The following is a 24,454-nucleotide window of genomic DNA, read 5'->3' as shown; positions in this document are numbered from 1 at the left end:
AAGAAGACACTCCCCAAAGTTCTCATGGTAGAACAAGGGGGAAATAGAGTTTAGAGTAAGTAAGTAAGTAAGTAAGCCTGGAAATGGAAGTCATTCCATAGCACCAGCCCCTCTGGCTATTTTCTCTTGACTGTGATGAAAGTACTTCTAGCTTTTTTGTTATCACAAACATCAAAATAATTTTCCATAAAGCACCAAATCTAGATGGAGAGTAATATCCATTTCAATGGAGTTTTTGATAATTTAGTAATTTCATTTACATACTATCAAGAGAACTCACATGCCTTGGGAATTTGACATTTAAGAAAATGGTATATACAATAGTTTTGACAAGGGTGCTTTCTCAAGGAGAACAAAAGGTCTCTACAAAGCATGAAACTAGAGTTAAAGGTACACTTACCTATACCAGGTATCAATGAAATGAAGCTAAGACACTACCTGACTTTCAGCAAGGGCTAGTAGCTGTTGTAACAATGCTGAGCGTAGTCACATAACTAGTGACCTTTAGTTTTGCAACTTCATTCTAAGTTTTGCCACCTGTTAGTGCCTCTGGTCCAGAAATTTTGATCAACCCCTTATTATTTGCTTCCCCATAAAAATTCATTCTCTTTTGAGTTGTGGCATTTTCTAGAATTTCATGTTTAAAGAGTAGGAGGTTCTACACAGGTGACCTGGTGTTTGGATGGAAAGGTTTTTTAATTCCTTAAATAGCAGTGACAAATGGGGAGAAGTTCAGAGTGAGATGCATACATTGTACAAAAATAAAAATGATGTAAGAATTATATAAAATAAAATATTAAAAAAAAATGAGGAAGCAGCACCTGGGGAGGGGTGGGATGAGCCAGGTGACAAGATCGCTCTTGGGGTGGGGGAGCTGGCACGTAACATTTTGCCTGGTGGACTCTCCTTGTTTCCACCTCTGCAGGTTTTCCAGTGGGACAGAGTCCCTCAGGTGCTTCCAAAATCTTTGCTTGAGCGCACTCACTCTAGCATGATGGTGTCTCTGGAAAGGAAAGGCCACCATTGACCAGTGATTAAAAAAATACTTTAACTGGCAATCGGTTTTGCTGTGATTCTTTATAAATGTATATTTTTATTTTATTTTACTAAAAAAAAAATTATTTTTTGCATAGAGGAAGTGGGGTATGTAGGCCAGAGGTGTGGGGAGTGAGAGCATTCACCAGAGACAGAGTGAGGAGCAGAACAGTTGAATCTACTGAAATATACTGCTGAGGGGAGCAGGGGGCGAGACAGGAGAGGTCTGCTGTGCCATGTGGGTTAGCTCCCTGGCCAAGATCGAACTCAGGCCTCAGTGTCAATGGCACAAAGACTTAACCCCTCGGCCACCAGGGAGGCCCCATAAATGTATATTTTTAAAGACATTTAATAGTTGTAGATGTCATCATAAATGCTTGAGTCTCTACTCTGGCTCTCCCTGGCAGACTCTCTCATGGAGAGAATCCCTTTGTAAGTACAGAGCACATAATGTTTGCTCAGGATGCTCTATGGAGACTGCTGCTTGATTTCTGTGTGGTTTGGATTCATAACACCCCAGCGGCTGGAGGGCTTTTGAGAGCCATCCATTTTCCTGAGTGTGTGAACACGAGTAGTTTCTGCTTACTTTACAAAAGGCTTTGCCTTTAGGTTATCTAATCCCTTCATTGAAGTTTTGTCTCTTTCAAGTTAAAATTCACCTTTGGGAAATCACATTTTCATTTCACAAAAATCCTTCCTTTGTGGTTGTCTCCCACATAAAAGTAAAACCACTAAAATTTTCTCTGTGTGCATTATGCATTTTTAACCTCCCTGGAACAGCTGGTCCAATTCCCAGCATTGCCAGCTGCTTGGAAGCGACTCAATATTGAAGTCCATCGCCCTGTGCTTGGGCCTTAATTCTTTATACCTCTCTCTCTCCTGCTTCCCTCATGTGTTCCTCCTGTGAGGAGAGTTTCGTCATACATGTGAGGCAAACATCGCCTAGAAATTACTTTGTCTTGCATTATTTTGAAGCCCAAGTGTTTCTCTTCAGAAAAAGTGAGACAAAAACTATAAAACTATCCAGTGCCACATAAGCATATTTCATCCTACACATTATAAATCTACAAATACTAACTTGCATTGAATGTGCTACTTATACCCTTCTTGAAAAAAGAGTGCCTGTCATGTGACAGTTGCCCCATAAATCCATCTATGTTCATGAACACAAAGTAAAGAAGATACAGCTGAATTCTGGTGGCTTCCATTCGCAAGTCTGTTTTGAGTCCATAGTTAAAAAGGAACTGTTATTCTATCACTTTCCTTATTACCTGCATGTATTGACAGCTCAGACATTTTGATAAAAACTGGCCCCTTGGGCTAAACAGTTCAGTCAGAAATCAAATGAAAGATTTAACTGAAGTAACTGTTTTTACACAATAAGTTCAGACAGTTTCTCCAAAATGGCTAAATGTTTATATGTAAATACAACCTGAATGAGAAAGTTATACTTGTTTGTTTGTTTATTGACATTTGGGGGTTATCACAGAAACTATTTTTCTTTTTTTTTTCTGCTTTAAAAATACAAGAGGAAAATAAATTAGCTACTTGGGCAGCTATACAAAAAAGAGGCATAATGTTTGAGAAATGAAATCTCAAGGTATGTGTGGCTCTTACCTGACATGTGAGGCTGCAAATTGTAGCTGTTCACACAGTTGCAGCCATCTTGACTTGCTGCATTTTTCAATTGGGAAAGAATCTTCTCTCTTCTAATAGCAATTCCAGAAACTGTTCATTTCTGTCTTTCTTGGGCTGGTCTGAGGATATTCTGCAGCAACAGAATGACTGTTGCAATAATCTCGAGAGACTGTCCTTGCGCTCACTGTGGCCTGAAGGTGGCAGGACTGAGTTCAATAGGTTCCACAGATGAAGGATGAGTCTTAGTGTTTATCATCCCTGAAAATGGTTGTCAAGAGTTAGGCAACACAGGAAGTGTCACATTTATTCCTGACTACCAACCTCTTTTTCTTTTCTAGGGAATGCAGTCGGATTTTTGGTGAAGATGGTCTGACACTGAAGCTTTTTCTTAAAAGAACTGCTCCTTTTTCTATTCTGTGGACTTTGACTAACTACCTGTATTTGCTGGCTTTAAAGAAGCTGACGGCCACGGATGTCTCTGCTCTGTTCTGTTGTAACAAAGCCTTTGTCTTCTTGCTGTCATGGATAGTGCTGAAAGACAGGTTCATGGGCGTGAGGGTAATGGCACACTTGATTCCATGTGCAAGGCCTCCCTTAAGCATAAATCTTTGGCATCAGGAGAGTTGCTTTGTTTCATGGCATTTCTGTAAAACTTTTCCCATCGCTTCTGATCCAAATTGAAATCTGTAGTGTGTTAGGTTGCCCAGGAAGCTACAACATCATAAAAGGATAAAGAGATTGTTTCCACTGGGCAGTCAGCTGATCTCAACAGGAGACACTAAAACACACAGGAAAACAAGTTCTTTATTTAGAATTAATGGTGTGATCAATTCCTTCTGTCTTCAGGAAAGAGGAGTCTGAGAAAATTAGCCACAGTAAAAAATTATGATTTGCTTTTTTCAATCAACATATGTTGGGGCAACTCCCTCTTGTTTTTTCCCCAGAGATGGGTTTAATTAATATTGGTGTAAGTAGATAAAATTACCAAACAGTAATTAAAGTCACTGGTAATGGCACAATGCTGTTAAAAGTGGCACTATATCTAGTGTGACTAATCTAGAAAGGGAACTAAAAGCAACAACTTGTATCTTTGGGTACAAATCCTTAATTGAACTGCATTAAACTTCCACCAACCACTTCAGTTCTGAGTTTATTCCTTTTAGAAGCAACATAGATTTTTTTAAAAATTGTATACTTATTCTTTGTTAGAAATGCATTATTAAAACCAAGCAGATTTAAAGAGCCAGATCTCATTCATATAATCTGGCATGCCGGCATGATTAAAATACTGAGAAAATAATTCTTGGACAGGAAGGCTAAATGATAGCCCTTCCCCAGAAGAGGAACATCACACAATTATTGTTCTCTGAAAGTAAAGTCTGTGATTGGATTTGAAGCAGATTTTGCTGGATCAAAATTTCTAAGTATATTGTGATGATCCCAGGATCCTTGCCCCCTTGTTGTTGAAATTAATTCTATATTAGAAAAAGAATAAATAATGCCATTGATCATGAAAGCTTATTTTAAATAGCCAGCTAGCAACTTCTGGTTGTATTTTGGGAGATGCTTCTCAGAAATTCAGAACTGGAGCTTGAGATGAACAAGAAGTAAATGAGTACTGGGTTGAAAAACTATGAATCAGTCCATGATGCCTTGAGAATATACCCAGATGTGGTCCCATGCTCTCCACTAGCTACATCTTTGATTTGACATCAAAAACTCAGTATCGTGTTTTTATATGTGGAGCCCTGGTGTTGGCTGTTCACCATCATGAGCCCTGATTATACCTTGAAAGCAGATCTTACCTATATTATTGCTCAGTGCTCCTTTCAGGATGGGCTACATAATTTGTGTAGTTCAGTACAAAATGAAAACAGGTTCCCCTGTTAAAAATTAATAATTTCAAGCTGGCAACAGCAGAGCATAAAACTGAGTGTAGGGTCCTTCTCAGGATGGGGTTCAGTTCCTCTGCATAAGTCATGTGGCCATGAAGTCAGCCTGTCTCTATTTCTAATACCTAGAATAAGGTACAAAAGGACCTTATTTGCAAGGGACAAAGTAGGGGCCCAGTAGATATTTAAGGTTATAATGAACTCATGCTTATATTTCTAGACACTATCTATTGTTACTGTGGGCCATTCATGAAGACGTTGTGGATTATGTTATAAAAGGAGAAAAAAAAGGTGATTTAAGGGCTTTCTGCTTTTTTTGTGGCATCTGAATACCAAAAAGAAATCAATATTCACTTTTGACTTACCAAAATCAATTGTATGAGATTGAATGGATGCATTTAAATATGGAACTTTACAGGTATAAGAGGTCATATCAAAAGAGGTTCTGTATTTATTTGAGGTCTTTCAAGGGGAAAACAACCCAATACTATAACATTTAAATCACAGATTTAGGAAATCTGCCCAGAGACTATGGACCATTACCATTTGAAAACTGGCATCTGTGGTAAGTTGAATGGTGGCCATCAGTTAGAGTTCATGTCCTAATCTCCCTAACCTGTGACTGTGATCTTATTTGGAAAAAGGTCTTTGTAGATAAAAATAAAAAATATTGTGCAAGGAGGTCATCCTGGATTATCTGGGTGGCCCCTAAAACCATTAACAAGTATCTTTATAAGAGACACACACAGGAGAAGCACACAGAGGAGGCTATGTGTCCCCAGAGACAGAGATCAAGAAGATGTGACAACAAGCCCAGAATGTCAGGACACCCAGCAGAATCTGGAAGAAGCAAGGGATGTATTCTCCCCCAAAGCTGCTCTTGGGACCATGGCCCTGATGGATTTTGAACTTCTGGCCTCCAGAACTGTGAGAGAACCAATTTCTGTAGTTTTCAGTCATCATGTTAGTGATAATTTGTTATAGCAACTTCAGGCAACTAATACAGCATCTGAAGTAATAAGACAAGATAATGAATACTTGCTAATAGGTATATACATAAATTAAAACATCATAGATAGAAAAATAGTAAACATTAGTGTCAGTTTTATAAGTCAGATATTTTTCTTTCTAAATGATAGGAAGTGCTTCATTTCTTACTGTGAGATATTGGGAAGTGTTTAATGCCATGTTCCAGAAAAATGTCAAGGTGTAATTTTAATGATGCACATAATCAGGCCATGGAATACGAGAAGCACCAAACGTATTCAGCATTTTGCCTTTTGACAATATCAGCAATTCTTTTCCTCCTGAGACACATTGAGAACATGTATAATTAGGTCATTTGAGAAATTAAGGGGGGGCAGATAGAATACAGACAACATAAATGCAGCTCTCATTGCCTACATCCATAAATAATATAAAGCACAAACCCTTCAAATGCCACCCTACTTGGATTCTTCTTTTTTTTTTTTTAATATTTATTTATTTATTTATACAAGCACTGGGTACAGTCAGAAGCATGGGAGGGTGAGAGAATTCACCAGAGCCAGAGCGGGGAACAGAACAGACTGATGAAATACACTGCTGAGAGGAGCAGCAGGCGGCAGGAGAGGTCTGCGCACCATGTGGGACCCTTGCCGGTGGCCGGGGATCGAACTGTCACTGCAGAGGCTGTGGCAGCTTCGCAACCCAGCGCTCAACCGCTGCGCCACCAGGGGAGGCCCATCTTCTTCTTTTTTTAATAGTTAAAGGGTTGCTTCAATCATCAGGTTAAAATTTATATTTCTGACTCTTGCTGAGTCTTCAGTAGTTTAGAAACAGATTATTGTGGAATTATGATTCTCATTCACTTTGGTCCCAAGAATGACCATATTTGAGATGAAATATATGGCATTCCCTACTTAGATTTTTATGTCGAAATAGCACCATGGACATAGTGAAGGACGATTCATGTTATAATATCAATATATATGTTTATCTGGAGTACCATTTCACTAGAATTAATAATGCTAATGTACAAATTATGTCTTAGGAATAACTTTACAATATTTTGTTTCCTTACAATATTGATTGAATTATAGATAGAAAGAGAATCTGTTATATATTTAATTCTGTATTATGAAATCATTTTAGCCAATTTTCTGATAAACTTTGGTGTGTTAAAAAATGGTCATGGGCAGTTGCTTACAGCTGATAAATGACCATCTCATAATGTTATAAACTTCTTTAAAACATAACTTTTTAATTGCAAAAGTATTGATGAGAATTCAGCACTTAAAACTTTGAGGATGGTTGTTTTTCATCTCTGAGGCTTTGTCTTGTTTAGCTAGAGTTCTCAAATTCATGAGAATCAGAGAAACCACCTCAATAAAAGAAGGTTTTTCTCAAAGAAAATAAGCCACTGGCAGGGAGTCTTTTTCTCTGTAGCTGGTCTCTATTTCACTTTAATGAAGAATAAATGCCAGACTAGAAAGTTAAAACCCTTTCAGATATTGTCCCTCCTTTTATATATTAGTTGAAATTTTTCTTTCATTTTCAAATTTCTTTATACATTTGGAGAAAATTGGGGGGGCATAGAGAAGGTTTGGTAGACCCCACACACTTAGCAGATTTTGGAAATGAATTCATGTCTTTTCAACTTGACTGCCACATATTTTCTAATTCTAGTTGTGTCCCGGTCCAGTTAGCTCCCCAAATTGGCTTTTCTGGAGACTTTCCAAGATCCACCAAGGACTTATTGGAATATACCAGTAAAATGGAATCCATCATTGCTTAAACTACACTTCTCTGAACTTAAACTGGGCTCCAGAGCACTAATCAGGACAGTAGGGCTGAAGTGACACTGATTTGTATCAATATTACATATTTAGACAAGATTCATATTTAGATAACCTTTTGTTTCCATCTTGCCTTTAGCTGACATTTATGCAGTAACCGTTCATTCGTACAGTGCAGAATCCTCTATCCAGAATCTTCCTACTTCCTAGAGGAGGCATTAAAAGATGGATAGTGGGACTTCCTCTTTCATCCCCCTTTGATAAGGGAATGACTTATGGCTACAGGGAGAAGAAAGCTGAGTTATAATGACTCCCGTATTTATGCCCATAAGGAATCCACAACTTCTTCAATGAATTTCAGTCCATCTACATACACCCTTTAGTCTTATGGGGTTTCTTTTCTTCTTTTCTAACATGTTCTCCTTTTGAGATAATTTTCAAATTGTTTTTATTCCTATAAAAACAGATGAGTATTTGTGGCAGGGTGGTGAAGTATGCAACTCTTGGCTCAGTGTTTGGTGTGAGCTTGACCTGTACTAGGGACACCCCCACCACCACCTCACACGCAGAATCTGGATGACTTTAGACTACCTGCCTCTTGCACATCTCACATTCACTCTTGTTCTATTTCACTGGATCTGAGTGAGACCGAGAGTTCTTCTTTATAGAACTTTACATGTGATGTGGACAAATGTAAGGATTCTGTCTAGCATATGTCTTTCAAAGTGGACTCTATCAAAATACACTTAGAGAGAAGAGGATGTTCATCAGTGAAGTTCTTATTGGCCAAGGTATTAAGGTATAGCATACCTTCAGCTGCTGACCTTCAGTCTTGAACTTGAATACAATCCTGCTGGATTATAATTTTGAGGTCCTCAATTTTAGAGACTTCTGTAGGCTTAGGATTTAAGGGCTCATGTGAGCCAATAAAGTTCCTCCATTTGCCACCTGGCTTCAGAAAAACAGAGTTAACCAAACAGAGTAAATTAAGGAAAAATATTTGGGTTACAATCACTTATTTAGAATGTTAAAATCCTTGAGGGAGGGCCTCCCCAGTGGCGCAGCTGTTGAGCGCTGGATTGCAAAGCTGCCCGCAGCCTCTGCAGCACCGGTTTGATCCCCGGCCACCGGGTGAGGGTCCCACATGGAACACAGACCTCTCCTGCCGCCCACTGCTCCCCTCAGCAGCATACTTTGTCAGTCTGCCTGCTGTGCTCTCCCCTCTGACTCTGGTGAATTCTCTTGCCCTCCCGTGCCTCTGACTGTACCCAGTGCTTGTATAAATAAATAAATAAATCTTAAAAAAAAAATCCTTGAGGGAACAGTGTAGAAAGAGAAGCAGTTAAAGTTTCATCTCAATATCCAGTATGTTAGAAAAAATGCTATAATTATATGCATAATAATTCTGGGATGCATTTGTCAATGGGGAACTCAGTGAAGGTCATCAGGTTTGTGAAGATTCAGAAAAGGGCCAGATTTTTGTGGTTTCCAAGAGTCTGCATTAAAAACGGAGAAAAAATAAAGACCAAGAAGACAAAAACAGTCAAAAGAAAGATGTTTCTCTAAACTTTATATGTACACATTCTTTGAGAGAAAAACATGCTGTGATGCAAGGTCACATGCAGGGCGCTATACAGAACAAGTTACAAATGTCTAACTTTAAAGTTCTCTGGGCTTTAGAAACAGGTTTGCACAGACTCATGAAGTCCCTCTGATTGATCCTGGAAGTTGACGTAGAGTAGGCAGGGTTGAGTCTGCAGAGGGAGGTGACTCGCCCAGGAGGTGACGTCATTCAGATAGCATGCTGACAATAAAGAAATAAATCCTCTTCCTCAGGGAAGGTGCTCACTTCAGCCAGACACACCATGGTGTTTCAGGACCAAGAGGTTTGGAAAGTTAAAAATGAGGCATTGGTGGTCTTGTGGTCACCATGGTTGCTAACATTCTCATCCAAACCACATTCAGGGGATGGCAGTGATGGGTTTTCTAACTTGTTTAGATACCTCTGGTTTGTTATGGGATCAGAACTGGAATTGGTTGTGAGGAGAGCTGTTTTTCTGAAGACAAGCAGATGGCATCCTGAGATGGTGCAATTTCAGCTCATGCTCGTTATCGCACGTGGATGGATGTGCACTTATGAGCACTTCTGGCACAATATTTAAAGCACTGCATTCCCACTGACACATTTCCAGTATGCTGAACCTTGAGAAGAACCTTGTCTTTTTCTGTTGAGGAGTACAGACTATTAATCTTTCTCTGATAACTGATTAATTCTGAAAATGCATGAGACTCAGATCTGGGCTTGGGTTGTTTGTTCTCTGCACATGTAAAGAGGATGATGAAGTTAACTAATGGTGTCAAACACAGCCACTTGGGATCATCTGAGCAACCATTCCAAATAGGACTTCCACCCAAGGCTTTCCTGCATTTTCTAAATTAGCTGAGATCCTTTTCATTACTTCTAACTGTGCAGATAAGAAACATATTGAAATTTTCTTAAAACATGGTCATAGAGAATTTTATCTATCAGAGAATTGTGAAATTTAAATAAAAGTGGAGAAAATAATTTCACTTATTGTTTCCCCCCAGGAAACCTGTATAACTTATAGATTATTAACCTATAAATTACTGTTTCTACCGTGGAGAAGAATTTTTCTATCATCTCAAATATTCAAATTTTTATGCTTTTAGAAATTTAAATTAACAGCATTTTCTGGCCCCCTGGAGTGAAAAATGCTTCTCTCCATGAAGGCAATTGAAAGAGACACTGGTGTAATTGATATGTCAGTGCAAGTGGTCCAGGCTAATATTTTCATGAGACTTGAATATAAAATGTAATGGAGATCTTCAAGAGGCTTGAATTGCTATAAAATTATGTAATCTTTGACCATATCCAATTCCTACCTCGAGGAACCTTATAATAGAAATATTATGCATAATGTATTTTTACTAATGACTGACTCAAAAAAAGGAAGCATTCCCAGCTGTAGTCAAATCCTGGAGTAACAGTATTAAATGTTTGTCACTTTTCAGACAGTCTTTTTTTTTGTTTTTTATTTGTTTGCTTGTTTTTTGTATGAGCTGTTTGTTGTCACAATTCTCTAAACCCAGAATTACATATTATATATGGTAGACTGAACCAGATATACATTGTAGGATGTTTTTGATCATTTTAAATATGTAACAGCACAGCATGTTAAAGCTCAGTAGAATTAGCACCCAGTGTTCTATTAACCCTGTCTTAAAGTAATCACTTGTTTCTTTCATGAAGAAATTGCAACTTATTACTGATCAAAAGTCAACAAATATTCAAATATGTTATCCTACAAGTTAAATCTTGTGAAGTGTATCTATTTGTGCACATGAATACTATAACCCATGAATACCAATTTTTAAAAAATCAGAAAATGCCAGTTTCCAATGTACCATTTCAACTCCTTGGAATCAGACGGCCTCAAGAGTTATTGCAAATCTCTGGTTGAACTGTAAGTCCCCAAATCAAAGAAAATGATAAGCCTCACATAATTTCCAGGTCTAGATTACCCCCTCCCCATCTTTATTTATGAGTCTATTACTTTTTGTTTGGAAAATTTCCTTGACACCTTGTGGTGTGTGTATTAAATTATATTCCCTGTAGTTTGAGGCATAATCTAACAAGAACACGTGCCTGGCAGCTCTGGAGACGATGATATTCACTCAGCAAGAGAAACACCTCCCATCAAGCAGCCTCCCGGATAACACTTTATGAAGATGGTTTTTCACTGCTGACACGTCGGCATCTGTTCTCAGGCATTCCTGCTGTTTGTTATAAAGGATGCTTTAGTATGGAGTTGGCCCTAAAACCCACTGTGCACTTGCTCTGGGCAGTCATGAACAAAAGAATTGCCTTAGCAGAATCTAAATTATATGGGTCATTGTTATTATGCTATGTACCAGTCTCCAGCAAGTCTGCAGCTACATGGTAAAGATTCGTATTTTGTTGTGATAAATAATTCACTAATAATGTTCAAATGGGCCAAAAAATCATGTCATCAAACTACCTAGAAATTGTCTTACTTGGGAATACTCAGAACTGAAGCTTAACAAAATGATGCATCTCAAATTGTTTAAATTTCTCACAAAGTTTCATCTTGATTTTAAAGTCAGTGAGATGATTTCACAAGGAAGTGGCATGTTGGCTTTTATTTTGGGGTTATTTTACTGTTGACAGTGTTGTGAAATTAAGATTTCAGTGCAGTTATGGACATTTCACTTTATGCAGTTAATGCTCTAAAATTCTTAAATGAAAATATCTTTCTGCAGTTTAATTTGCACATAAACAAAAGAAAAAACTGGTCTCCTTTGACATTCCTAGTGACAGTGCAAGCTTGCTTTTTATAAATCACTGAGATTATTCACTATTTTTTTTCCTTTGGCCTAAATTTTGCCTCTTAACTGAATCACTATTATGTCTCCCTAATCAAGTCCTGGTCACATGGAAAAACATGCATTGATCCAAGCAGCTGATTCAAATGCATGCTGAATTGTCCAAAGAAAATGAATGCAGTATAGATGACCATGTTTAGAAATGACTCCCTATTAAATTTATTTCACGAATATGGGCATTAATCTCTACGAAGTTGAGCTAAGTAATTACACTAAAATCACTAGCCCTTAATTAGAAATGTGAGCAGCTTTTATAATCTCTGCCTGGATGACTCACGAGCACACTGATTTCTTGTTAATACTGACCCTTCCGACATGCAAACAGCAATGGGCTGAGATAATTGGGTTTGAGGAAGCATTTAGCAACTTTGATGAAGTCTTCAATTGCGTGCTCTGGGATATGGAGGCATTGATTTTTTTTTTTCTCTTTTAATCTCTTGCTTTCTTTTTGACAGATAGTCGCTGCCATAATGGCAATCACAGGCATAGTGATGATGGCATATGCGGATAATTTCCATGCTGATTCCATCATTGGAGTGGCATTTGCCGTGGGTTCTGCATCTACATCTGCATTATATAAGGTACACTGTCTTCTGTAGTCCTCTCTCATTTGTAGCTTAGACTTAAATAATAAAGTAAGATGGACAAAAAACATCTTGGCTAAGAAAAGGCAAAGGTGGTTTAAATAATAACAAATATCATTTATTGACTTCTTGCTACATGCTGAGCACTTGCCTGAGCAGCGAGTTTCATCTGTGTTAACTCACTGCTGTGAAGCTATGAGGCATAGGTACTTATCCCTGCTTTCCAGATGAGGAAACTCAGGCTTTGAATGATAAATTTTCCCAAGGTCATACAGCCAGATTTAAACTTGAACTGGCCACTCAAAGCCCACGCTCCAGTACTTCACCCCTCCCAATCATCAAGTAGTAGGGGTAGAGAAGTAAGACCTCTCCTAATGTTTCTTTAATTTACCTACAGTTATTTTAACTACATTGAAGTGTTAAAAATAATTAACAAGCTGTCACTTGAGAGTTTAGTGTTTCTTCCATATTAACCTCATGTCCCAGAAGCTCATGTTATTAGCAAAGTGAAGTTTTAGCAAAACAAAAGATCCTCTTTTCCTTTCTGATGGATCCTCTGGGTCTCTACTATGTATGTACTGTCCATTTTTTGATCCCCTGGAGTTGCCTATCATCAGTGAAAATTATATTCAGATTCATTGCACCTGACTTCAGGCGTGAAGACTGAGAGATCTGAAAGGTTATTTCCTAAAGCTCTGCTTTTAAGAGGCAACTTTCTGGATGTAGCTAAAGCACTACTCCACTTTCACCTCTTTTCAGTGTTTCAATGAGAAAATTCTCTCTGAAAGGAAGAAAATGCCCTTTGCATCCCTCCTGGAAGCCTCCTCTCATTATTCGCCAGTGCTGCAGCTCTGAGGGCATGAAGGTCATTTCCATACTGACATTTCCTGGCCCATTGATTCTGTGTAAAATGCTTGACAAGTGTTCATTCAATTGTCTTTAGTGTCTAACATGCCCCCCAACTGAGACTACATTGAGAAATCTGATGTGACCCAAAACTAGTACATGCTCTGGTTCTCTTAAGTCTCTCAAAAGAAAAATATACTAAGTTTGGTTGAAATTAAAAGCAATAGTTGAATGGATGGAACTGAAAGGGATTATGCTCAGTGAAATAAGCCAGAAGGAAAAAGAAAAAATATCAGATAGTTTCACTTACAGGAGCAATATAGGGGAACCAAATAATGGATCAGGAAAAATAAATAAATAAATGAACAAAATTAACAGGTAACTATAAATCAGAGACATTCTGCAGGGAAGTGGGAGGGAGAGGTATCAAAACAGGGGTGGGAAGAGCACATGGGACTATGGTGATGGAACACGGGTGAATTGGGTGGGGATTCTACGGGGACTACACCTGCGAGGAGAAAGCTTACCTTGTACAAAAATGAACAAGCCTGTAAAATATAAATTAATTGATTATTTTTTAAAAATAAAAGCAGTAATTGAACTTCTTATGTAACCAGATGCTTATCTAGAGAGAGCATTTCCCTGACTGTGTTCTAGGATTATGTATTTGCTGCCATGCATAAAACCATATGTACACTATGCAAAGGATCTGCTCTATTTTACATTGTTTGAGGATTAATGAAGAAACAGAGGGATTAGAAAAAATAACAAAAATGTGGACTAGAGACCTGGCCCCTCCACAGCCTGATGTTTGATTTTAAATTAGCTCTTCACCTCTTTTTGCTGTCTTCCTCTGAAACACACTAATAATCCAGAAAGATAAATGTTTTTAATCTGAAGAATAAACACAATATTTTTAAAAAATATTTTAAGCTCAAGGAGAAAAGTGTATATACCCAAAGCATCATTATTATTTCTATCAATAGTGTAATGACAGGCTTTCTGTCCAATTTAGTTTTCAGCAGCTGTCAAAATAAGGAGGAAACAAACACCATGCTTGAAGGGAAGAATCGATGGCATCTCAATCCTAGGAGATTTCTCTGGATTTGTCTGCACTTTTATTTATCATTCACCCCATACCCACGGGCATACACGTACATGGCACCATGTACAGCCCCCCAGTAGTTTTCAAAACCATCAAGAATACATTTTATGGCCATCTGCTGTTTCATATAGAGGCTACAAGGCATTCTACTTCATTCCTATTTCAACAACCCAATTAGTGTCATGAAGATGGCAGGGTAAGAAGAAATGGATAAATTTTGAACTGGTTAGTTCACTATGCAGGTGAATGGAACGCTCCTTTCTATTTAGCAAAGTCTCCCACTGTGTGGCTTAAGAGTTTTTCCCATTCCAGGTTTTGTTTAAGATGTTCCTTGGAAGTGCCAACTTTGGTGAGGCAGCACACTTTGTTTCTACGTTGGGTTTCTTCAATTTAATCTTCATCTCCTTCACTCCCGTCATACTGTATTTCACCAAGGTGGAGCACTGGTCCTCATTTGCAGCTCTGCCATGGGGCTGTCTCTGTGGGATGGCTGGACTGTGGCTGGGTAAGTAGCCCTAGGATTTGCCTTTCATTCATTTTGTCACTTGGCTAGTTAAATTATCACAGTGGATTATTCCCTTGGGTACCTTGGTCTTCTATTCCCCAGCCTTGCTGAAGGTTAGTTATTGTCACTGATTATTCAGAAGACTCTTTGCAGACTAATGCTTGGTTAGATCAGAGCTCTTCAACTGGTGCGTCTCCCCTGGGTAAAGGTGTGATCTGGAGGCTCAGGCCACTCTGACCACGGCCAGTCTTAAAGCAGCGTTGGCCATCCTCCTGATATGCTGTATGCTGCTACTGTGCTTCATGCACAGCACAGTGTGTGAGGCAGGGGGAGACAGTGGGTGGCACATTCAGACAACTCAAAGTGGGTTAAAATGGCAAGCACTGAGTACTGGAGGTGTGAGGAGGAAGGAAGGTGCGCCCTTCAAAAGGAAAGTAGGTTATAAAGGGCCCAGAAAGACACTTTGAGAAGGTTGAATTAAAAAGCCACTTTAAACAGAGAGGTGGCAGACTCACCTGTACGTTTTAAACTCTTCACTCTGAGTACGGAGTAGGAATTTGAAATAAGAAGCACTCACCAGGCAAGAGAACAAGGAAGAACAGGTTTTGTAGCCCAGCTGAGTAGGTTGTGCCTAATTGATGGTCAAGAAAAAGTCACCTGGAGTCTTTTAAGGTTCTCTCTCCCAACTTCCTATAATTCTAGGGCTGTATGAGCAACCAGGGGCTCCCACTCTCAAGCTGAACAATAACAAGTCTGTTCTTCTCTCACTACACAAACATCCACCAGCCAATCACTAAGTGTCTCTTTGAATCAAAATCAAACCATTTTCATTTTACTCCCATTTCCTCATGCCACCTAAGGTCAACCCCTTCTGCCCACTTCACATTGCCCACCCACCAGACTTGGGTGGGAACATTCACCAACCCTCTGTTGACCTTCTTATCAAGGTGACATAATCTGAAACAACCTGAAACCACACTGCAACTCGGGAGAAAAAACATGCCCTTATTTCATTCCCACATAGACTCTGGGTCATTTTCTTCTCCTTTGGCCCAGGCTCCCTATGGGGAGTTTTTTCAACAAGATAGGAAACACTCAAAAAAAAAATCAAACATTAATTGTCGGTCCATTGAATTCTATCTTTGAAGGTCAAAAATATGTGGGTATGATCTCTCATAACCTCTGCTAAGCTAAGTAGAAATCAACTGCAGATTCCATAGGCTCAAAACATCCTAATAAAAGTACCTAGATAGCTTCCAGGCTCAGATAATAACAGGGAACAATTATAACTAAAACTTCACTAAATGTTGGCCCAGCTGTATACACATGATCTCCAACTTGCTGCAAAGTCGCCCTCCACCAATTTATATCCCTTGGCTTCTCTCATACATGTTCCTAAGCAAACCTACACAGGCTGCGTGTGGTCTGTGCTCTCTGGACACTGTTGGTCTCCACCAAACATTACGGTCTCCATTCTCCACTGAGCGTATGCCTCCTGGCACCAGAGCTACTCTCCCAGGCCATCCCCCATGCACTGCAGCCCTCACTGCGCCCAAGCTGCTCAGTGACAACAAGAGGAGGCAGCCCCTCCGACTATACACCACAGGGTTTCACAATCCTCCGAGCTCCCGTTCTTACGTCTGTATTTCCAGCCCTCTTTTCCCCAGAGGAATCAGATACGATCTAATTGTGCTGGGCTGAGAGACCCATCTGAGAGACAAACAGAAGACTGTGCTCTCAACTGCCCCACATCTGCTGTCACTATAGCTTTCTCCCTTGCTTAGATTCACCTTACTTCCCTCCTTCTCCCTGGGTGACCTATCTTTCAGGGAGTGTAGCTTAGCCCAAATGTAGTTTGGCCTTATCCATTCATCTGATGTATCTGAGACCCTCTTGAACTTGGGCTGGGCCCTGTGCTACAGAAAACACATTGAATACCTCCTCTTGTCCTTAACCTGTCGAAAGAGCACATAAGTGTTCCATCTAAAGAATAAGGACAAGCAGGCAACGCTTTTAGGTGGAGCCACCTGGTTCTTGTTACTCAGATACCAATACTTTTACCCATTTTCTAAAATAGTCAGTTCAGCCTATAAAATACCAGTGGGAAGTTGAAAAATGCCTGTGCTGTATTATATAAATTGCTGATTTTTTAGATTGTGTTATATTTGACTCCAATGCATGAAGAGGGAGTGGAAGTGCTTCAATATTGATTCCCAAGGCAGTCCTGCCAGGAAAGAGGGGCTATTGTTAATAGAAGGAGACCCTCTGCCTTGATTGCTACCTCTGCTGTCTAGAAAGTGAAACCCATATAGGAGTGACCCCAGTTTACTGCTAGTTGGTTTCACTAAAGTCAAAATTATAGAAAACAATAGAAGAATAAGCCTTGTTCTACTATTTAGGAATGATTCTCGAACCATCTTTGGTTCTGCCAATATTTGGGCAACTTGGTTGATTCATTTCCACAGACAGCGTCTCTGTAGTGAGGACCTTTCATAGCTGTTAACACTCATCATGATAACCCCTAAAATACCTTTGATTGAGGGCCTCCCTGGTGGTGCATGGGGTTGCGCACAGCACTATGAAGCAATCCGCAGCATCTGCAGCACAAGTTCAATTCCCGGCTGTCGAGGAAGCTACCCACATGGTGCAGCAGACCTCTCCTGCTCTCCTCAGCAGTGTATTTCTTTTTTTTTTTAGATTTATTCATTTGTGCATACAAAAACCGGGGCACAGGCCAGAGGCGGGGGTGGTGAGAGGATTCACCAGAGACAGCGGGGAGCAGAACAGGAAGAGTGACTGAAATACACTGTTGAGGGGACTGGCGGGCGAGGCAGGAGAGGTCTGCTACACCACGTGGGCAGCTCCCTGGCCAGCGATCAAACTCATGCTGCAGTGGCTGTGAATAGCTTCATAGGTTGCGTCTTAACCCCTTGCACCAGCCTCCTGCACCTCTGGCCTATACCTCAGCTCTTGTATGTATAAATAAATAAATCTTTTTTTAAAAAAATTTGATTGAAATCTATTAAAATAATGTTATGTAATTTGTAATTCCTTTTCTTTTTGAAAATATATATTTTTATTATTTTATAGGACATAATTACTTTAAATAACTTTATTTCTAGGGTCAATAATATTAATTAAAGGGTGAGAGAAGTTCTGCTCATGGGTTATCTATGCACAAATCAAGATGTGGAAAAGGTCTCTGGGGGTTGGTGAATTACAGTGAACACAGCTTTGCCCATGTGATGCTCACCTCAAAAGAGAAAGGGTAAAACAACATAGGCAGTCTTTGGATAGCTCTCTCTTTAGGAAGTAGCACTAGAGCCTTTTAATTGTTGAGGAATGTGGCATAATATGGCAATGTAACACCTCGGTCACGTACATGCTTTCAGCCTCTGGCTGGCTCCAGTCTATCTGTGTAGCACTAATGAGAAGCATAGTGGATTGGTTCTTTTACCATTTTGCATTTGTACCATATACCCCCTCCCAGCTGGTTGGCAAGAGATTAGCAGCCAGGGTAGCAGAGGAAGAAAAAAGAAGACTCAGTTCAGGTGAGATATGCATGTATCCATCTCCAAAATGAAAGGATTAATTGGGCAAAGGTGCAGACAGTTTTGAAGGTATATTGAGCAAAGACATTTATTCTTTTGTGTTAAGAAGAGCCCAGCATATCAACTCCCCTTCAGCCTATATTTTATCTTCCTTTACTTCACAGCCTTCAATATCCTGGTGAATGTTGGTGTGGTGCTGACATACCCCATCCTGATTTCCATCGGGACAGTGCTCAGCGTCCCTGGGAATGCAGGTACTGGTACCATTTGAACGTGCACAATAAGTCTCCTGCTCGTGTTTGTTTTACAGCCTGGGCTGTTTCTTCTACAATTGTGAATTATGTCCCTTGCCTGGGAAGATGTTTTTAAATATCATGAAGGTGACAGACAGCAGAATAACTATGCAACAGATTTAAATTTTGCAGCTACAAACACTGTTTTTATTTGGTTGTGCTTTTAAAATTAAATACCAAATGTATCATTTGTGTTTCATGTAATCTCCCTGACAACCTAATTTTGTGGTATTTTTAGAGGAAGGCCTATGGAAACAAAAGGCATCCCAGCCTAGGATTCTGAAGTAAACATCACTAATGAAAGTGTAGGAATGTGCAGGGTGTTGGCGCTCCATCAGACGATCCATGGGGAGCTGGGGAAGCTTCTCCAGGGGGCAGAGCAGATGGCCCTCTGGAATAGAGAGAAGAGAAGCATTTTGACTCATTTTAGGGACAAAAGGAGACGTTACTTTTCTAGGATAGTCTCTCAAGTGAAACCTATAAGTGGAACAAGTAACTGAAGTGGGTTACCTGGATGACCATACAGTCCTCCTGACTTTAAATTCGAGGATTCTAAGCACTGGGAAGTCATCTTGCTTCACCTCAGGTCAGTCAGCAGTTGCTTACTGAGCACATGTTATGTGACCAGGGCTATAAACATGAGGGGGAAATGACCTTACTGCTTCTTTTAGACATGTAGGACTGAATTTGGAAAACAAGATCAACAAATATGAAATAATTTAGAACTCTAGAGTAATTTAATATTAGTTATTATGTAATTGTATAATTTATTAACTCTACAAAGTATTTATTATTAAATGCCAAATTGTGAGACAGACCCCAAGTACAATAAAATTTTCAGAGGAAAGGAATAGGAATGTAGTTACCCAGAAAATTCATTCATTCACCCACAGATTCATTCATTCAACAAATAATTTTCTTGCTCTTAGTATATTCCAGAAACTGTGCCAACACTGGTGATAGGTCCTGAATAAGGCACAGATCCTGCCCTTGGGGACTAAATAGTATAGAAAGTGAGAAAAGGAATTGAGTAAATATAAAGTGGAGAGACAATTGGTTTGACAGAGGTATGTGCTGAATGCTCTTGAGAGTACATAGGAGGGGCATCCAAGAAGCCTGCCTGCACAGAGCAGAGGGTTTTGATAAACTGGAATATCACAGGAAAGGGAATTCCATGCAAAAAAAATTTTTTTAAATAAAATAAAAGCCAGCATGTATCAGCCAATATTTCCATTATTAGGTACATACCCCCAAAATTGCAAACATGTACACAAAATATTCTTGTACATCAATGTTTATAGCAGCACTCTTCATAGTGACCAAAAGGCAGAAATACCCAAATGTCTATTAGTAGATGAGTGGGTATATAAGTTGTGATACGTACAATGGGGCAGGGTTCAGCCATATAAAAGAATGAAGTAGTAATACAGGCTGTGCTATTGTTCAACATTGAAAACATTATGCTAAGTGAAAAAAGTCAGACACAAAATGTCACGTATTATGATTCCTTTTATATGAATTATTCAGAATAGGTAAACCCACAGAAGCAAAAAGCAGATTGGTGATTACCAGGGGCTAGGAAGTAGGGGTAGAAAGGGCTGGGAAGGAACTGGGTACAATGTTTTACTTGGAAGTGACAGAGATGTTTTGGAACCAGAAGCGCAGGTGGTGGCACAAAATGAATGCGCATAATGCCACTAAATTCACTTTAAAATGCTAAGTTTTCACCTCTTTGGTTAAATTTTACTTCTCATTATTTTATTCTTTTCTTTCAAGTGAGAAGCTTAATTTATTTTATAATTTTAATTATAATAACATTGGTTTACAACACGATATATGACTCAGATATATAAGTAATGTACTATTTAGATTAAATGAGTGAAGCACACAAAAAATAAAATAAAGTGGTTAATTTTAATTATATAATTTTTGCATCAATTTAAAATTTTTAAAAGAATAGCATGTGCAAAGACTTAGACATTAACAGGCTTGACTCATTGGAGATAATCTTCAGTGGTCCAGTGAAACTGGAGAAGCATGAGGAATGCAGAAGAAAAATTTTAAGAAATAACACTGTCAAGGTGATTATAACAGATGATGTGAGCCTCAGGGATGCATGTGATTTAGAGAGAAGGGATGGAAACCAAATGAAGAGAACAGCATAGACAATGATGTGAAAAAAGCAAAAGACCATCTTGAAAGAACAAGGGAAGCTTCTGCAAGTCTCTAGAAGTAGCCCTAAATCTGGTCGTTTGTTTCCAAGGAAGCTAAGGAACAGCCTTAGACTGTGACTTTCTTGATATCTCTTCCCCAGCTGTGGATCTGTTGAAGCAGGAGGTGATATTCAACGTGGTGCGCCTGGCCGCTACCATCATCATCTGCATTGGGTTTCTACTGATGCTATTGCCTGAGGAATGGGATGAGATCACCCTGCGATTCATCAACAGCCTGAAGGAAAAGAAGAGTGAGGAGCATGTAGATGACCTCGCTGACTCCAGTGCACATCTGCGGAGCAGAAGCAGGGCCAATGGGACAGTGTCTATACCACTGGCTTAAAAAGCAACACACCTTGGATGCACGTGTATGTATATTCTGTGAATATAATAAAATTTTCTCACTACCTGTACACTCAAACAACAGTACTAACTCTGAATTTGGATAAGTCACATGTGAAATAATGCCAACTATAGAAGTTTACATTTATATGCTTATCAAGGAACTGGTGTAAATAACCATAATAAAATTTTTATTAAAATATAGACAGACATCCTTGTTCTATTTCTTCTGTTGTTGTTTTTTTTCCTAGTGGGAGAATTTTTACCCCTAATTCACAAAATTTCCTGAAAAGGTGAGATTCTATTAAATTATAGGCCTGTCATCACCTTTTTCTCACCTGTAACAGAGAAATTTGCATGAAGGAAAAAACACATAAAAAGGACATACACTTAAATTAGTTACGTTCAGTAACAGTCTTCCATTTCAAGGTAAAAAGTAATTGAATATCAACAGAGCATCTCCTGTAGACAAGAACTACACTGGGAACAATAAAGATGTAAAGATATGGAAGATCCCTTTTGTTCTTGTAACATGCTTATGTAGTCCAGAGCATAAGAACACCACAGGGATCTCTAATAATGAGGTAGACATTGAAAATGACACACTAGTTGTAGAGTGGCTATTGTTACCAGTCACCTCTAATGCCCTTCACTAAGTTTTCTGAAGAAACGGTTTATTTTTGCTGTCACTTCTTCAGTCCCATTCACTCTTTAACCTGTTGTAATCCAGCTCGGCCTCCATCATTTCTCTGGAAGTTCATTCATTAAAGTCCCCAGTGACCTTTCTCCTGCAAAATCATATTGGCACTATTCAACCCTTACTTTATTATCCTCTTTGCAGCATTTAATGAGATGATCATTCCTATTGTCTAAAATATTCTCTTGGATTCCATTACAGTCTCTTGCTTCTCTTTCTGCATCATTGGCTACTTCTCTGGGCTTCTCCTTCTAGACTGATCTTATCACTGTCAACGTTCAGTCCTTGCTTTTCCTAGTATCTCACTCCACACTCTCTTAAAGATCTCATCTGTCCCCATAGCTTCAATGTCATCCAAGTGGTGATGACTTCAAATTCTTTTTCTCCAGCCCACATTTATCTCCTCAGCTATGGATCTGACTATGTAAATGCCTTCTGCAAGCTCACATAGATGCCCATTGTTCACTTCAAATTCAAGAACAAAGTTGATTCATCTCTGCCCTGCAGGCCTATTCCTTCTTCTCCTTGGATGCCTAAGTAGATGGCACCATCATTTACTAACTGCCCAAGTCAGGAATCAACCTTAACTTCTGCCTCCCTTAACTTTCACATAAATATAAAATATAAACCTGTTAATTCTATCTCATAATACACTTCCCTACTGTGCTACCTAGTCCAGATCCACATTATCTCTTACCCTGTTTAGAGAAGTATTTTCTTTACTGGTCTAATTCCTAATCTTGCCACTCTTTAATCCCTTTCATGCCCTGCATAGTGATTTTTCTAATATATAAATAAGATCATTCTATTCCCCTGTATAAAACACTTCAGTGACCTGTCACTGTCCTGAGAGTAGAGTCCAAACACCTTTGCATGTCGCTCAAAGTTCATCACTTCCCGGTCTCTATCTGCCTCGAGGGCAGCACTAATGAACAAAAAGTTCTATGATGGAAATAGTCTACATCTGCGCTGACCAACACAATAGCTGCATTTTAAACACTTTAAACACAGCTTTAAACACAGCTAGTGCAATTGAGGAACTGCATTCTAACTTTATTGATTTTTCAATTTGAAATTAAATTTAAATAGCCGCATATGGCTATTGGCTACCATATTAGACAGCAGGCTCTCAAGCCTCCTTCCACCACCACCCTGGAATGTCTGTGTTTCAGCAACAGCATACTTCTTGCAGTTCTTCAGTCAAGACATGTTCTTTCTTGTACTCTCTTTTTCTCCCTCATCACCTGAATAAACTTTATCTAGGCTTCATGATATGATTTGTTCCTACCTTCCAGGGAAGTCATTTCTTATTCCCTAAGTTGAACAATGTGGCTTCTTAGAAGCCTCTGCTTGCCCTGCTATTGTACTGATCACCCTCTGTTACAGTTGTTCTGTCTGAGTGCCTAGTAGACTGTGAGCTCCTTTGCAGCAGGAAATGTGTAACATTCATCATGTGTTTCTAGCACAGTGCCTGATACTTTATAGATGGTCAATAAGTAAATGAGTTGCTTCATACTGAAGAAATGCTTCCCCATAATTGTATTAGATAAGTCTTAATTAAAGACAGATTCTCATAGATACAATTAAAGTAAGGACCAGAAAGGGTTAAATATTATCAATTTTTGTTGTGTTTCCATAAAATGCTAACCTGGTAAAAAGCACTTCTTCTCCAAAGACTGATTACGGCTTCTAATAGCTTAAGATACTCAGCACTTTCTGGGAAAGTTAGTGTAAGAAGCCAAGTCTTTCTGGCATCTTTTTACTATTCCTTTTTTTATTCAAGAGTCCCTAAAAGTGTGGATGAGCATCATGATCAATATAAACCTTACCATATATTTTTATTTCTCTGACTTTTTTTGAAAAGACAATGCCAGTCTCCTGATATAGATAGCTAAAATAATTAACTAAATATATAACCATGATACACTTGAAGTTTCAAGAAATATAGTACAGAATAAATGAAATATACTATTAGTAAGCATGAATTAATTCATTATCTAAGCAGAATTGGTTTTGACTATTTAAATGCCACATTGGTACAAACATTGCCCTTGCCTTGTTTTTAAATTACTGTTAAATAGCAGTAATCACTGACTAGCCCACTCCAGTGTCTTGCCATTACTTAGCAAGACATTTAAAATTGCATTTTGACATCTCTAAGAAATGAGTTGTTTTGCTCTTTTTGATGATTCATTTTGAAAAATGGAGTCAGCTACGCTGGAAAGCATTAATCCAACCTTTGATGGATCACTGTAATTAGCTCAGCCTTATTAAGAAAACACTTCCGTTATGGTATTCGTTCATTTATTCATTGGAAAAGTATTAAATTTCACCAGTTGGTGTCTGCCTGCCTTTACAGCAGCACCTCTGATGGAACTTTCTAGCCTCGTGAAGATATCTTCTCCCAGCTCTTTGCAGAAGGGAAAACACAATGTACAGGAAATACTTCCAGAAACTTCAGCTTTTTTAGGCAAGTGATCATCTGACAAAATACAAGCCAAAAGTGCATTTAAATTGCTTTAATTCAGATAAAGCAATCATAAATAAAGAG

At 38.9% G+C, this 24,454-nt stretch overlaps 1 protein-coding gene across 2 annotated transcripts in view; it reads left to right on the top strand.

Moving 5' to 3' along the window:
- Positions 1-21,410, top strand: part of SLC35F4 (solute carrier family 35 member F4) — a 219,531-nt gene extending 198,121 nt beyond the window's left edge. The window contains exons 4-8 of one of the 2 annotated variants that reach the window (XM_037503415.1): positions 3,012-3,231; positions 12,223-12,348; positions 14,615-14,807; positions 18,523-18,612; positions 20,966-21,410. In XM_037503415.1, the coding sequence (XP_037359312.1) occupies positions 3,012-3,231; positions 12,223-12,348; positions 14,615-14,807; positions 18,523-18,612; positions 20,966-21,207 (871 nt within the window). In that variant the 3' untranslated portion in view covers positions 21,208-21,410. The remainder of the gene's footprint in view (positions 1-3,011; positions 3,232-12,222; positions 12,349-14,614; positions 14,808-18,522; positions 18,613-20,965) is intronic. The other variant, XM_054690678.1, reaches the window with a different exon arrangement.
- The last annotated feature ends 3,044 nt before the right edge of the window (positions 21,411-24,454 follow it).

Source organism: Talpa occidentalis, unplaced genomic scaffold (genome assembly GCF_014898055.3).
Source record: "Talpa occidentalis isolate TD23 unplaced genomic scaffold, MPIMG_talOcc4v2.1 talOcc4.11, whole genome shotgun sequence".
Lineage (NCBI taxonomy): Eukaryota > Metazoa > Chordata > Mammalia > Eulipotyphla > Talpidae > Talpa > Talpa occidentalis.
The sequence above is the reverse complement of the archived record's forward strand: the minus strand, read 5'-3'. Positions and strand labels throughout refer to the sequence as shown.